The sequence below is a fragment of the Saccopteryx bilineata genome, chromosome 7, assembly GCF_036850765.1.
Source record: "Saccopteryx bilineata isolate mSacBil1 chromosome 7, mSacBil1_pri_phased_curated, whole genome shotgun sequence".
Taxonomy (NCBI): Eukaryota; Metazoa; Chordata; class Mammalia; order Chiroptera; family Emballonuridae; genus Saccopteryx; species Saccopteryx bilineata.
In genome coordinates this window covers 36,333,358-36,349,934 of record NC_089496.1, presented here as the reverse complement: position 1 = coordinate 36,349,934, position 16,577 = coordinate 36,333,358, and the positions used below count along the sequence as shown (strand labels likewise).

General features: G+C 40.1%; 1 protein-coding gene across 5 annotated transcripts in view; it reads right to left on the bottom strand.

Annotated features, from left to right (window-relative positions):
- Positions 1–13,039: 13,039 nt before the first annotated feature.
- The window catches only part of BZW2 (basic leucine zipper and W2 domains 2), a 66,983-nt gene continuing 63,445 nt past the window's right edge, over positions 13,040–16,577 (bottom strand). For all 5 annotated transcript variants that reach the window (XM_066238478.1, XM_066238482.1, XM_066238480.1 and 2 more), the window contains 2 exons: positions 14,966–15,088; positions 13,040–13,497 (listed from right to left, as the gene is read on the bottom strand). In XM_066238478.1, the coding sequence (XP_066094575.1) occupies positions 13,469–13,497; positions 14,966–15,088 (152 nt within the window). In that variant the 3' untranslated portion in view covers positions 13,040–13,468. The remainder of the gene's footprint in view (positions 13,498–14,965; positions 15,089–16,577) is intronic.

Genomic DNA, 16,577 nt, shown 5'->3' with positions numbered 1-16,577 from the left:
CTTAAACTGAGATTGGAACATATTATTTTTTATTCCATGTAGATCCCATGGAAAAGTGTATATATCCGTGTTGTGCATGTGTGTGTGTACCTGTATATCCTATTGGTTCTTCTCTGGTAGCACTCTGATCAGTACAGATTTTGGTATCCTTATAAATTGATAGTGACCAGAATAAAAAACTGAATCAGTGAATAAGTTATGAAATATAATGAAACCCACAATCTGGTTTTTTTTTTCCTTAAGTGAGAAGCGGGGAGGCAGAGAGACAGACTCTGCATGTGCCCTGACTGGGATTCCCCTGGAAAGCCCACTATGGGGCAATGCTCTGCCATTGCTCTATTGCTAGGCAACTGAGCTATTTCAGCACCTGAGATGAGGCCATGTAGTCATTCTCAGTGCCCGGGGCCAACTTGCTCCAACCAAACTATGGCTGCAGGATGTGAAGAGAGATAGAGAGAGAAGGAAGAAGGGGAAGGTTAGAGATGCAGATGGTTGCTTCTCCTGTGTGCCCTGACCAGGAATCAAACCTGGGACATGCACATGCTGGGCTGATGCTCTACCACTGAACCAACTGGCCAGGGCCCACAGTGTATTTCTAAAGTAGTTTATCATTATCTTCAAGGGCTTAAACAAGATGCCAGAAAAGATGACACTAAAACTAGCAGGAAATATGCCAATATTCATAATTTTGTGTTTTTCCTACCAATGAGAGGTATAACAAGGTATGATAGGTTTTAAAGGTGCCTATAAATACAAAGCAATCTCCTAATGACCGCCCTCATTCCCTTGTATGATACGGACATTCATTTACTGTGTTGTGTTAATATTGTGATATAAGTTATGACCTAAAGGAATTCCCTCTTCCCCACAACAGTGTAAATTCCCAGTTCCTAGGACTCCAGCAGTCCTCTGCCTCCCTTGGCCACAATCCCTGCTGGTTTTTACAGCTGCAAGGCTGTGGAGACTTCTCTTCCTGTAACTGAAACCCTGGGTCGGGGGTCCTGGTGTGGGGCTGGGACCTTTTGCTCCGTTGGGGGGACCTCCACAGCCTGAGATATCCTTCCTGATTTTTATTCGCTACACATGGGTGTGGGACCAGCCCATTCTGTGTCTCTACCTCTCTTACCAGTCTAAATAAATGTAGCTTCTTCTTTAAGTTACTAGCTGTTGGACTTCCACTCAGCTAGATTGCAGGTGGTTCTGAACGATGGTTGTTCTGTAGTTTAGTTGTAATTTTGATGTAATTGTGGAAGGAGGCAAGTACCTCACTTACCTATGCTGCCATCTTGATTGGAAATCTGCAATTTTTTTAAAAGCAAGAATAAGTTATGGGTTGTATACTAGAGTCCTACTTTAAATACAGGGTGAGGCAAAAGTAGATTTACAGTTGTATTCAAAATGCACCTTTGAATAGAATAATTAATAAATAATAACAAAAGTAAACTGCATGTTTTGTGTCCTCAACTGTTTATTCTTGGATTGTAATTTATTAATTATTGTATTTGATAACGGCTACAATTGTAAACCTACTTTTGCACCGTCCTGTATATGGACACAGGCTGAAAGTGTGTGGATGAAAGATGATATGCTGCAGAAACAATATGCCTGGAAAGGGTGGAGGGGCTATATAATCATATTAAGTAGACTTCAAGACAAAGACCACTACTAGAGGTAAAAGCTAAGACATCATAATCAGAAATGTGTATGCATATAATAAGAGCTTCCAGATACAGGAAGCAACATTGATCAAATTAAAAAGAATGCACAGCCTACAATCTGAGTTGAAGAAATTAACACCTCTTTCTCAGCAATCGACAACTACTGCGCAAGGGAAGCATTAAGGACAGAATCTCTGAACAACACTATCAGCCATCATGACCTCATTGATATTTATAGAACACTCCACCCAACAAATGCAGAATATATACTATTTTCAAGTCCACATGGTATATTCACCAGAATAAACTGTATGTTAGGCTATAAAACAAGTCCCAATAAACTTAAAAAAACAACAACTAGAAAGCAGTAACACTATATCAGAAAATTCAAATACCTGGGAATTAAAAAATATACTTATCCATGGGTCACTGTCATTGCTCATAGTATTTCAGAAGCCATTTAGCATTCACATGCTATGCTACAAAACATGTTCTGATGTGAACAGAGTAGAGGACATATGACAAAAGTAAAAAGCTTTTGAAAAATTCATGGAAAAGGTTTGATCAGGTATTTTATCTGCTGTTTTATCACCAGCATTCAGGCTGTGTCAGAATTTTAAAATCTTTTGTTGCAATCTAGTTAGCCTGAAAGGAAACCTTCCTACCTAGACTCTTATATGCATGTACACATAAAATTCACTTTCACTACTCTGTTGCTTCTATGTTTCCATTATCCAGAAGGCTATTTTGAGATATGCTGAGACTACACATTGTCCAGATTCCATTGTATTTAGAAATACTGCTGCCTGTTACCACGAAATTGCTGTTGTGCTTGTTAATGAGCATACTGGAAAGAAGAAAGAAATGAGTTTCTCCCTCCCTCTTTTTTCCCCCTTTTCTGTTCAATCCCTCCACGCCCTTCAACCACTTCCCCAACCTGACAGCTGTCAGCCTGCTGTCTATCTGTAAGTCTGTCTTTATTTTGCTTGTTACCGTATTTCCCCATGTATAAGTCTCACTTCTTTGGGGAAAAATTTGAGGTCTAAAAACTGGATGCATCTTATACAGCAGTTGTAGATTTTTTTCCTTGCATTTCCTGCCATTTTGCGCTTGTTTTTGCGCTCATTGTTGAAGACAGTGATTCGTCATCAGACGCAGATGAGGACAGGCTAATGGATGGGAGTTTTGACAGTGATAAGGAGTTGTATGAATTTTATGATGAATAAAACTGGAGTTCAGGGGGAGGGGCACAAAGAAAACTAGATAGAAGGTGACAGAGGACAATCTGACTTTGGGTGGTGGGTATGCAACATAATTGAATGACAAGATAACCTGGACATGTTTTCTTTGAATATATGTATCCTGATTTATTGATGTCACCCCATTAAAAAAATAAAATTATAATAATAAAAAAAAACAAAAAAAAAACTGGAGTTCAATAACTTTATGTAATACATTTTTTTTTTTCAAATTTCGGGCCCCAAAATTAAGGTGCATCTTATACATGGGAGCGTCTTATACATGGGGAAATATGGTAGTTCATTTTGTTCATGATATTCCACATACAAGTGAAATTGAATGGTACTTGTCTTTCTCTGACTGGCTTATTTCACTTAGCATAATGCTCTCCAGATCCATCCATGCTGTCACCAAAGAGACAGACAACAGTGTGGTGATTGCTGGTGGGGGAGGAGGTAAGGGAGGGTGTCAGGTATAAATTGTGATGGATGAAAACTTATGGTGGTAAGCACACAATACAATGTTGATGTGTAGTAGAATGGTACACCTGAATCGGTATAATTTTGTTAACCAGTGTCACCCCAATAAATTCAATAAAAAATCAATCAATCCCATTTTTAAAAATAAAAAAGGAAGAAATAAGAACCCAAATACATTTTCATTTCACTACTCAGTGAGAAGGGAAAAAACGGAGAAAAGCCAGCTTTCAGAAGAAATATTACTTTTCAGAAGGCGTCCCATGCACTAGGGAAAGGTTCCACGTCATTCGCCAGCTATTCTGTAGCTTGAGCTGAGTCACATGGCCACCAGGCACTGACATCATCTATCCCCGTATATCAGGTAAACACCACGGAAGGCTGCCACATTCTCTCTCCCAGAGATGTTGTTCATCTCACTAGATGCAAAGCCTAGTCCTCCCTCTGTTCTAAATGTCCTCCCACCGTCTGGTCATTTTAGGGATGTGTTCCAAGATGGTCTGACACCCAGAGTTTAGGTTAGGCCAGTGGTCCTTACATCTGAGCATGCCTCTGAATCACCCAGAGGGCTTGCTACACTAGATTGCTGGGTCTCCCCAGTTTCTGATTTAGCAGGGCTGGGGCAGATCCTGACAACCTGCATTTCTAGCTAGCTCCCAGGTGACGATGATGAGGCCAGTCAGGTTGACGCTTAGAAAACCATTGGGCTTTCCTATTAAAGGGAAAAGAGAATGTTGAGACTGGTTTGGGGGGGTTATTCAAAAGATTTTTTTCTATTTTAAGAAGACTGTCTGAATTGAGACGTTTTAAACCCTCCTGTACCTCCTTTATTTAAAGCAGAGGCAGGAGGCAGGGAGGCAGAGATAGACTCTCGCATGAGCCCTGATTGACCAGAATCCACCTGGCAAGCCCCCTCAGAGTGATGCTCTGCCCATCTGGGGCAGCTACTCCATTGCTCAGCAACCAAGCTATTTCAGTACGTGGAGAGAGGCCATGGAACCATCCTTAGTGCCCGGGGCCAAATTGCTCAAACCAGGGGTCCCCAAACTATGGCTCGCGGGCCTTATGCAGCCTCATGAGGCCATTTATCTGGCCCCTACTGCACTTCCAGAAGGGGCACCTCTTTCATTGGTGGTCAGTGAGAGGAGCACATTGACCATCTCATTAGCCAAAAGCAGGCCCATAGTTCCCATTGAAATACTGGTCAGTTTGTTGATTTAAATTTACTTGTTCTTTATTTTAAATATTGTATTTGTTCTCATTTTGTTTTTTTACTTTAAAATATGTGCAGTGTGCATAGGGATTTATTCATAGTTTTTTTTTTATAGTCCGGGCCTCCAACAGTCTGAGGAACAGTGAACTGGCCCCCTGTGTAAAAAGTTTAGGGACCCCTGGCTCAAATCATTTAAGCCATGGCTGTGGGAAGGGAAGAGGGGAAGAGTGGGAGAGGGGTGGAGTAACAGATGGTCACTTCCCATGTGTGCCTTGACTGAAAATCGAACCAGGGACTTTCACACGCCAGGCTGATGCTCTACCGCAGAGCCAATAAGCCAGGGTACTTTATGTACCTCTTAAGAATACTTCAGGATTTCAGAGGAAAGAAAGTGTGAGAGAGCTAGGGAAGAAATTATAGAAATTCAGCAGCTTTTCTTAAGTACCCCACTCCTAATGAATGTGTCAATAGCTTTCTAGCTGGTCTAAATCAAGGTGCCATTCTATGGGACTGGGTTGCTTCCACATACTTGTTACTATGGGATTAGAAACTATCTATCCCAGTGGCTCTCAAAGTGTAGTCACTAGATCAGCAGTAGTAACAGGACCTGGGAACTTGTTAGAAATGCAAATCTCCCTCTCCTGCCCCAGACATGCTGAGTCAGACACTCTGGAGCTCTTGTCAGCAATTTATAATTAACGAGTGTCCAGGGGCTTCTAATCACACTCAAGTTGAGAACTTGTAAACTAGCCTGGTAATATTTTTCCTTTTTTAGAGACCTCTTCTAGGATGGAGCGGGGAAGCTATGGGAAACACAGTCAACACCCACAATAGGCTGTTACAGAGCCCTACTAGACAGTCTTTATGAGAAAATTATTTTTGCTTCTTTTGGAAACAGATAAGGCAGTGGTTTTTCAATGGTCAGTGAAAGAGTTAACCATCCTGATGTTGTATGAAGATTATAGTCTATCATCATTGGGTCTATAATCTTCATATATCGGGTGGTAACTCTTTTGCAGCCTGGCACCGATCCATGGACCAATCGTTGAAAAGCCCAGAAATAAGGAATCGTGTCAGGATCATTTTATATATTATGGGCCTACATTATTATATTGACTCCATTTCAGAGAACAACACAATGTGATGCATTTCTATCTAGTTCATTAATCCAAATCATACTAAGTAGCAGTCAGGCTATATGGTCCCAATGCTGAACTTTAAAGAAGGTATAGGAATATGTTAGATAAATTTATAATGAACTCTTTAAAAGGAATTCTTAATGCACATTCGCTCCCATTTACTGAACACCCATATTTATCAAGCTATGTGTTGTGCTGAATGGCGATCAAAGATACACATGTGAGCCTGACCTGTGGAGGCGCAGTGGATCAAACGCCGACCTGGAACGCTAAGGTCACTGGTTCAAAACCCTGGGCTTGCCTGGTCAGGGTACATATGGGAATTGATGCTTCCTGCTCCTCCCCCCTTCTCTCTCTCTCTGTCTTCTCTAAAATGAATAAATAAAAATAATTTAAAAACAAGATACACATGTGAAAAAAATACAACCCACCTCCTTTACTGAAGGCATCTGGATTGCAGAAAGTCAGCACAGGAATGGACCTCAGTAACTACGTGGCCCAACGGTTCTGTGCAGTCTTGACACCAGAAGGATCAGCCGTCACTGGGAAACTCATCCTCAGACCTCGCCCCAGAACTAGAGTCAGAAACTCAGTGAGGAGGTTTAACAATCAATTTTAAGTCCTTTGGGAGGTTCGGATGCATGCTGAGATTTGAAAACAAGCAATCTAGCCTAATTATTTTTACCACATTTCCCCATGTATAAGACGCACCTTTTCCCCAAAATTTGGGGTCTATAAACTGGGTGCGTCTTATACAATGGTTGTAGATATTTTTACTTGCTTTCTCGCACTTTTTTTGTGCTCATTGTTGAAGACAGTGATTCGCCATCAGACACAGATGAGGACAAGCTAATGAATGGGAGATGTGACAGTGATGAGGAGTTGTATGAATTTCATGAATAAAATTTGAGTTCAGTAGCTTTATGTAATACATTTTCCTTCAAATTTCAGGCCTCCAAATTAAGGTGTGTCTTATACATGGGAGCGTCTTATACACAGGGTAATAAGGTACCTTTCTCAGAGGTACCTTTCCACTGAGAATCAGAGGAAAACAGTTTTGGATTTATTTAACTTCAGGTGGTGTGAACTGCGAAGTCCCAGTTTAAGAACTGATCTTGTCCAGGCCCTAATTTTACAATTAAGCATAGTCATAGTAAGTACTAAAAGTTAAGTGGCATGCTAATTAGTGAAATGGTTAATTCATGGCAGAATGTGGCCTCCCAGCTCACGCCTACCAAGTGCATCTCCCCACTCCTCCACTTACGCAGCAGATAGAACAAAACATGGAAGTACAAACAATTGAAGCCACAGTCATTTATGATTTCATTTTAAAAAATTTATATTGCCCATATAAAAAGAGAATGCAGGGAGTGATTTGCTTTTTTTTGTACTGAATGCCATGAGGAAATGCGTGTGTTCCAAAGCTATCTCTGAAAAACAGATAAGTGCCTAGGAATTATTTTCTGCGCCAAAAGAGAACAGTGAAACATTTTGGCTCATTAAAAAATACCGTTCTTATGTTCTCTGTGTTCTGGCTGGAAGAGCTGGGTATTATTGTTGTAGATAGACTGTGCCTTCTTAATCACTTACCAGAAAGAAGCTAAACAGAGAACAAAGCGAGGTGAAGCAAAGGGGAGCACAAGAAGGCATAAGCAAACTCCTGCATGCACCCGTTCCAAACACAGGCAGAAGGGATCCCTGCTGTCAGCACTCAGGATAATGATTTACTAAAAGGGGGCTCTCGAGACCCTGCTAAGTAAGGTTCACAGTCATTTGATTGCCGGTTACACAGGTGTGCTATTTCTGTTAGAGCCACTGACGTAGACTAGGCATTCTTCTCTGCTTCCTACCAATAAATAGTTAAAACACACACACACAACAACCAAGATGCAGAGGATTTATATGTGCAAAATCTATATATAACTTGCAAGTGTTTGACTTGGAAGAAACATTTCTTCCCCTCTATTCCACAAGTGGAGGGCCATAGTGGTTCAGGGGCATCTATTAAGATGAGCTTTATAGCCTACCATCTTCCAAAATGCACAAAGCAGAAAGAAATAATTTCCATCGCCTCGGAGAAGGTGAGGTCAGAGATTTGGAACCAGCTGAGCGAGAACCACGTTGGCTCAAGCCAGATGACTCCATAACCATGTAGAACCTGACATGTTTCCAAACTGCTGGTTTTTCTTGGCTTGAACATAAAATCTTTCAATTTCCCTTGTCCCTACAATTTTACAAATTGGAGCTGCTGAACTCAGAAATTTAAACTTTCAAGTTTTCAATGGTTAACAGATAATTTAAAAATTGATATTGCCTTGACCTATGCCCCAAATAGGTATAAAATGCATTCATATGTATAAATACAAATTCAGAAAATATATAGTATAAAAATACATTGTGTTAAAAATATTCAAATCCTTTGGCTCAAATCCCATTTCTATATTTTTTTCTAAATAATTATAGGTGAACAAAGATTTAGGTGGTAAGTGGTTATTTTTAAAAGCAAAGAATTTTAAATATCTCTTATTGAATAATAGAGTACTAAAGATTATGCTTCATTCATGACAAGAACAATTAAATGTATCTTAAAATCATGCTTTAAAAGAATAGTTATTGATATAGTAAAATGTGATAGAATAGACTTAGTTTTTAAAGAATTAAGCAAATTCTTTGTAAAAATATAAAAACATTAGAAGTGTTCGTCTCTGTGGCAGAATATTATGGAATGTTTCATTTCTTCAAAAATTAATATTTAAAATTATAATTATTTTGCATGCTTTTTCTAAAGAAATTCAAGTAGAAACAAAGAAAATTCTTTCCCTTTTATTCCTCCCAGCCCTGCCCAAGATTTATGTAGAAATAGCAACTATTTAAAACAATTATTAGAGAATACCCCTTTTCTACATATTTATACAGGTATATTATATACACACATAGATTTCATTAATGGACAAAATACATTCTTTTTAACATTTTTTTCTTTAATGATATATTATGAACATCCTTTTGAGTCCACGTCATTCCATAATATGGATTTATCAGAAGTTATTTATCAGAATTTATTTCCCTCCTCACAGACATTGTCGATTTACCATTTGTCTTTAGTCTATTCCAGTTTTCTCATTCACAGAGCGGTCGCTGCACATGTGTCTGGGGGTGCACTGCTGGACTGATTTCAGAAATGGAGGTGCTAAGTCAACGAGCAGGCATTTAAAAATGGTAATATTTATTACTAAATTTTATCTCTAAAGGCCATGTAGAAAAGCAAAGAACCCATTTATTCACACTCCCATTGATTATTGATAATTTTTTTCCCCAACCCAATGAGTTTAAAACATTTTATCTTATTGCTTCACACAACCTTACTAACAGGCATCTTTTCATGTTAATTGCCCATTTGAATTGACTCTTTATTCTTTTTGTATTTTTCAATTGTTTCTCTTATTGATTTATAGATGCTCTTTATACAAGGTGGGGCAAAAAAAATGCTTAGAGTTGTGAGTACAGAAAACAGAGTTTATTCTTATTATTGATTAATTGTATTATTTTCCATACGAACTACAAAGCATCCCCGCACCCCCAGATTGTATTTTTATTTTTATAAAAAGTATTTTTTTTGAAGCTGTTGAAGCTCTTCTGACTCCACATGCATTTGGTGTTTATTACTCATGCATGTATCCTTCCACGTAGAAAAGAACTTAAAATTTCATTGGCTTTTCTGATGCTTTTCCAGTGCCAAGATTATCAAGATATTTCCTGTATTTTCTTTTAGTGCTTTCATTCCTTTAGCATTAGGTAAAGATCTTTAATCTCTCCAGGAACTATTTTAATATGTGTGTATGTACTACTGTGTAGCCAGCCTCCAAGACGGGCTGGTGGCATCAATTATCCCCACCTCCTGGTATTCACGCGTCATGGGGTCCCTCTACACTACATCAGGGTTGGTCACTGAGAGCAATAGAATGTGGCAGAGATGTTATGTCACCTCCAAGATGAGGTTATTTTTTATTTTTTTATTTTTCTGAAGCTGGAAATGGGGAGAGACAGTCAGACAGACTCCCGCATGCGCCCAACCGGGATCCACCCGGCACGCCCACCAGGGGCGATGCTCTGCCCACCAGGGGGCGATGCTCTGCCCCTCTGGGGTGTTGCTCTGCCGCGACCAGAGCCACTCTAGCGCCTGGGGCAGAGGCCAAGGAGCCATCCCCAGCGCCCGGGCCATCTTTGCTCCAATGGAGCCTTGGCTGCGGGAGGGGAAGAGAGAGACAAAGAGGAAGGAGGGGGGTGTGTGGAGAAGCAAATGGGCGCTTCTCCTATGTGCCCTGGCTGGGAATCGAACCTGGGTCCCCCGCACGCCAGGCCGACGCTCTACCGCTGAGCCAACTGGCCAGGGCCCAAGATGAGGTTATTAAAGAGGGCTTCCTTCTTGGGTTTTTTTCTTCAGACCATTCATTCTGCCTGACCTGTGGTGGCGCAGTGGATAAAGCGTCGACCTGGAATGCTGAGGTCACAGGTTCAAAACCCTGGGATTACCTGGTCAAGGCACATATGGGAGTTGATGCTCCTCCCCTCTTCTCTCTCTCTCTCCTCCTTCTCTCCTCTCTAAAATGAATAAATAAAGTCTTAAAATAAATAAATGAAGTCATTCATTCTGGGAGAAGCCCCTGTTATGTTATGAAGACACAAGTGCAGTTTAAGCAGAGGTCCCTGTGCTGAGAAACTTAACTCTCTGGTTCACAGTCAGCAAGGACCTGTGGCCTCTGAGCCCCCACTGTCTGCACAAAGTGGTTCCTACCGCCTTCAGATGACCGCAGTCCCAGCGAAGGCCTGACTGCAGCCTCCAGAGGGGCCCCGGGCTAAAACTACCCAGCTCCCCACTTCTGGGTTCCTGACCTGCAGAAACTGTGACATCACAAACGTGGTTTGGCTGTTAAACTTGGAGATAATCTGTTATGCAGCAATAGATAACTAATGTAACTACATTTAGAACTTGGACAGGTTTTATTTTGAAAAACGACACACAGACACTTGTCTTGCCGAGAAGGAAAGCACTGCTGGTTTGAGAAGACACTGAGTTGGCTGTTGGCGCATCTCCCATGCTTGCTCACCTGAAGATCATTGGCGCGCCTCCTGTGCTTGCTCACCTGAAGATCACTATCTCCAGTTCTGTGTGGGAAAAACACTCTGTGCTAGAAAAACGTTCAATATTTAGTTTTCTATAATTGCTACAGTTTATAGATTAGAAAATAGATTTTCCAGATGTTTTTTAATAGAAGTGACAAGTTTTAAAAACTTTTCTCTAAACTGTAAAAACTTACCTTCTCATCATAAATAACTGGACAGCAGAATATAGGAACAAAAAACATAGATATGGGACCCTAAAGATGAGAAATTTAGTTCCATCTTGGTCACTAACTCTGTGCTTTTCTAGGTCTTAGTTTGGTCACCTTAGAAATTATGGGACAAAGTCAAACATCCTCTAATGAAGTGGTTTTCTTACTTTTTATCCCATAAAAATAAAGAAAAATCTGTTACATATTGGCTAATAAATTTAAATATAAATATAAAAACTGACATAAAATTGCTACCATAAACTGAATAATTGACAACACATTATCTTTATATTTTGTCAAAATATTAAGAGATGATGATTTAATTTACTTTGTGGAATATATCTACTACATGGTATAACTGGTAGTCAGCATTTCTTTACTTGGTCAAATTTATTTTCAAATGACAAGTTTTTATTTTCTTCAATTCAAATATGTTAATATGCACTCTGTGATGTGACTGCCACTTATCTTCATAATCCTAATTTTTAAAATAGGTGGAAGCGTAGATAATGGAGGCTTGCCATGAATTGATGGCCTAGAAGAATCAGATACCTCCCCTTTCAGTTTCCTGCTTTTATCTCAGGGGGCTGTCCTCTGAGAGCAGGGCATTCTATTGTAGAAGTATCCCTTTGTTTAGTACCACGTGGTTTTCATCTCACCGGCATTGTTCTGTATTGGGATGAATGAGTTAGGACTTCCTTTTGTAAGACAGGAGGAGGGCGATTGTGAACGGGCAAACTGGAAAAGTAAAGCCGTATGAAAAAGCGTTACGGTTTTTTTTAGGAGACTCTATGAGTATATCCAAGTGTACGCTAAGTCCTTTAAGGTCCTGCAAAACTCTAGTCCATGACTTACAATTATTTCTGGCCACAGCTGCCTAGTCCTTATTATTTCTTGTATAATAAAGATAACATTCTCATAAACAATTTTCCAGAGTATTCAAATTGATATTTCTCTGTCCATTGCTGGGATGAGAACTTGAACATGCTCTAACTACACAGGAAAGAAAATGCATTTATCAAAGACTTAATATTTAAAAAACGGAAGGAATTCATCATGTTAAAGATTTAGGTATGTGGTCAAGTCAGAGGAAAAAGAATTCTTTTTTCTCCTAGACGACTAGGAAATTAGAAAACCTCTTACCTTGGTGAACCAGGTTCCCATGTATCCTCCGTTTGTTTCAGCTGGTCCTTAGATAATGTTTGTCTTGGAGATTACCATTGCCCTGTCAGCAACAGGGCGGTGCTTAAGTTTTTCAAGCGTTAAGGAAGACTTATGTAATAAAACTATGACCTTTCCCAACAGTAATATGTTCCACATCACTACTATTGAGAATAGGATAATTTAATAGTTTGACTATTTTTGTAATTTTTTTATTTTTAATTTTTATTTATTCATTTTAGAGAGGAGAGAGAGGGAGACAGAGAGAGGAGAGAGAGACAGGGGGGAGGAGCTGGAAGCATCAACTCCCATATGTGCCTTGACCAGGCAAGCCCAGGGTTTCGAACCGGCGACCTCAGCATTTCCAGGTCGACACTATATCCATTGCGCCACCACAGGTCAGGCCGAGAATAGGATAATTTAAAGAACAAAACTATCTAGTTATAAATAACATAAACAAAGATCAATTTACATATGTCAATATTTTAGCTCTTCTCTAACTAGGGAGGAAATAGAGTTAAGAGATGTAAGAAAAGTATGAAATTATATATTTATGTATCTGATAATTATTAATAACATCATTTCATTGCATTAGGCCTAGATGAACATGTAATTTTGGGTCACTTTGTATTTCACTATAAACTAGCTGAAATTTATTACTTTATGATGCTTAAAGGAAGAGTGTCGTTTTCACAGTTGACAAGAAGTGGAACCACTCAAAGTTCTGAATGGGGGAAAAAAGAAAGCATAACACTGAAATGTCGTCATCTGTGTAGGAAGTCATGCTCAGTAAAGAAATAAAAGCTCTGAGAATATAGGCCCAGATTTTTATAAAGCCATTTATTTTAAAAAACTGGTTTGTCAAATCACATACACGAGCAGATACACAACTACCAAAGTGGCCTGTAATAGACACCAGTGGGGCATTCACCACACAGTACCTGAAAAAGACAGCTAAAAAAGAGGAGTCTGCCGAGTGACTCAGGCCCCGCCTTGACTCCTGGTTGAATGGCTTTGAGTTAGCATACAGTGAGTGAGAGGTAGAGTCCCAAGTGAAACAGCTGATGCCTCAGGGCTCCATTTAAAAACAAAACAAAAACGAAAACCACTTTCCCCCTTTGCACAAGGGAAACTATCCTATTTTTTTTTTCCTTTGTGAAAACAGAAGCCAAGTTTCTTTTCCAATGGTTTCGCGTTCCCCATCCAAGTGTGGTGTGGTGGTGACCTAGGTATTGTGCTTGTCAGCCATCTAGTTTTCCTCGCCTTCCGATTCAGATTCTGGGAGGAGAGAGGAATGTCAGGATTGTCATGTTGTTCTTTCCATTAAATACGGTCATGAAACAGTTTCTAACCCACTCCCCACCACTGACCACTCCCCCCCTCCCAGACAATTTTGTCCTAGGTGTCTGTCCCTTTAGTAGGTAAGATCGTTACATAGGAGGGCACCTAGAAAGCTTTTACTTTTTTTTTTTTTCTGAAGCTGGAAACGGGGAGGCAGTCAGACTCCCGCATGCACCCGACCGGGATCCACTCGGCACGCCCACCAGGGGGCAATGCTCTGCCCATCCGGGGCGTCGCTCTGTCGCGACCAGAGCCACTCTAGTACCTGGGGCAGAGGCCAAGGAGCCATCCCCAGCGCCCGGGCCATCTTTTGCTCCAATGGAGCCTCAGCTGCGGGAGGGGAAGAGAGAGACAGAGAGGAAAGAGAGGGGGAGGGGTGGAGAAGCAGATGGGCGCTTCTCCTGTGTGCCCTGGCCGGGAATTGAACCTGGGACTTCTGCACGCCAGGCCGACGCTCTACCACTGAGCCAACCGGCCAGAGCCCCCCTTTGCTTTTAAATGAACTTGGCCTTTCTAAAAATGCAACATCCTTTGTACTTTTAGAGACTATAAAGAACTATTTTTATTCTCTGAATCACCTAAAATAAACTTCTCATCCATTATTACTCTTCTACTTTGTGTTGCCATTTCAAGGATCGGTTAACTGCTAAAGGTGCTTATAAAAATCTATATGCTCCCATAACATGTGATTAAGGCCAATGTATTCTTTCCTTTTCAGATCTAATTACCTGCTCTTCTTTGTTCTCCATTAGGGCAGATAATTTAAGAGGGCTTTGTTTTGTTTTGTTTTTTTGCCACAGAGAAATTTTCATCACCTTGATTTCAGAAAGGAAGGCTAAGATGTAGGCTGAAGGTTTAATATGGAAGACACTTCAAGAACTTTACTTTTAGGGCCCTGGCCGGTTGGCTCAGCGGTAGAGTGTTGGCCTGGCGTGCCGGGGACCTGGGTTCGATTCCTGGCCAGGGCACATAGGAGAAGCGCCCATTTGCTTCTCCACCCCCCCTTCCTCTCTGTCTCTCTCTTCCCCTCCCGCAGCCAAGGCTCCATTGGAGCAAAGATCGCCCGGGCGCTGGGGATGGCTCCTTGGACTCTGCCCCAAGCACTAGAGTGGCTCTGGTCGCGGCACAGCGACGCCCCGGAGGGGCAGAGGGGCAGAGCATCGCCCCCTGGTGGGCAGAGCGTTGCCCCTGGTGGGTGTGCCGGGTGGATCCCGGTCGGGCACATGCGGGAGTCTGTCTATGACTGTCTCTCCCCGTTTCCAGCTTCAGAAAAATACAAAAAAAAGGAAAAAAAAGAACTTTACTTTTAGGAAAGCAAGAAAAATTGGTGGAAGACAACGCTATTTTGAATTATAATGAGCTAGTATTTGCTAAGTGGCCACCAAGTTGTTACATGGAATCGTACCTTCTTCTGCGTTTTGCAACCACTCGACAAATTTCTTCATCTGGTCAAGAAAAACACTTTTGCCCTTGGCCACGTGTGCTTCTTTGTACCACTTCAATATCGCTTCTTCACTCAGCACATCAGCTGCAATTTCAAACCAAAGGTTTCTAAATTACTACACAAATGGCATGTTTTAAAGCAACTTCGTGTCTTATAGTTTAACAGAAAGCAACCACTTTCAACATTAAAGTCTGTTATAAAAAAAAATCCATACCTGAAACTTCTCTCAAGACAGAAACCGAGCTCAATTCCATATAGAACAGTGGCATATTTTAGTACAGTATCTGGCTTAGTAAGTAGTGAGGAGGATGATATATCCCATCAGGCATGATGTAATGCAAGCCTATATGCAAGTCAGCTGGGACTTGGAAACCTCTTATAGTGCTAATTTGCTGGTAGGAAACAGTGCTATTTTGTAATTTTGCAAATGAATCAGCAATTCTAGCATTTCAGAACACTGTGTCCTGCCAACTTCAAACACATCTTGATTAAGCAGCAACCTCAAATGACTGGATTTTTAAGGGGATTTACTATTTTAAGAGAAAAGAAGGGCAAATGAAAATATGTAGACAGGATGCAATGATGATCTGAATATTTAGATATAAAGATGAGCATCATGGATGTATCACAGAACTACCCACACATAACCCAAAATTCTATGCTTACTCTACTGCTGTCACTAATTTATTTCCTACAGCATCATATTCTAAACTACAAGAGTGATGTTTTCATTGTAATCCATTAAGAGAAAAACAGAGATATAGTAGACCAACTTCCTACAGATTTCTAACAAAAGTATTATCTTTTAACTACCTACCACCTAAAACTAAATTCCACACACATGCCTTAATAACATCAAGTTATCATTAGACTATTTAATGTTAAGAATAGGAAGAAGAATATCAAAATAATAGCACACATACACTGCCACTGTTCTAATGCTTGTCTTTTGCGATTCTGGAATGGGAAATGAGATGTAAAACCAATAAAAAGAATTTATTATTGTCCCCAATACCTACCCAATCCATTACAATGATGACAAATCACTCTACTGATATATATGCAGTAAAAATATAATTTTAACTCATGAAAACAAGATAAATGATTTGATAGTTTTCATTTAAAACATCACTGACTTTTTTTACAAAATAAACTTTAAAAAAATTAATTATTATCTCTTGTATTCAACTGAAGAGATCAAACTGGCTAAATATGCACACAACTGGGTTTAGACAATATCAGCTTAAACATGGATTTAAAAAGTCCCTTTTATATAATTTATCTTTAAGATGCTTGTAATTTAGATCAGCAATCTCCTGACTGGATCGTGTTTCCCTATGAAACAATTTTGAGCATGTACACTCAACATGCGTATCTTTTTTTATTTTAAATTATATGTATGTTCTATAGAATTATTATTATTAATGTAATAAAACAAAAAATAGAATTAAAAAATGTGGCCAACATGTAAAGGGACATTCCATTTTTCTCCTCACCTTAATGAATTGCATGTGATACAATGGACCTGCTGGAAAGCTGATTTAGACTGTTGTTTTGTGACAGAATTTGTCCA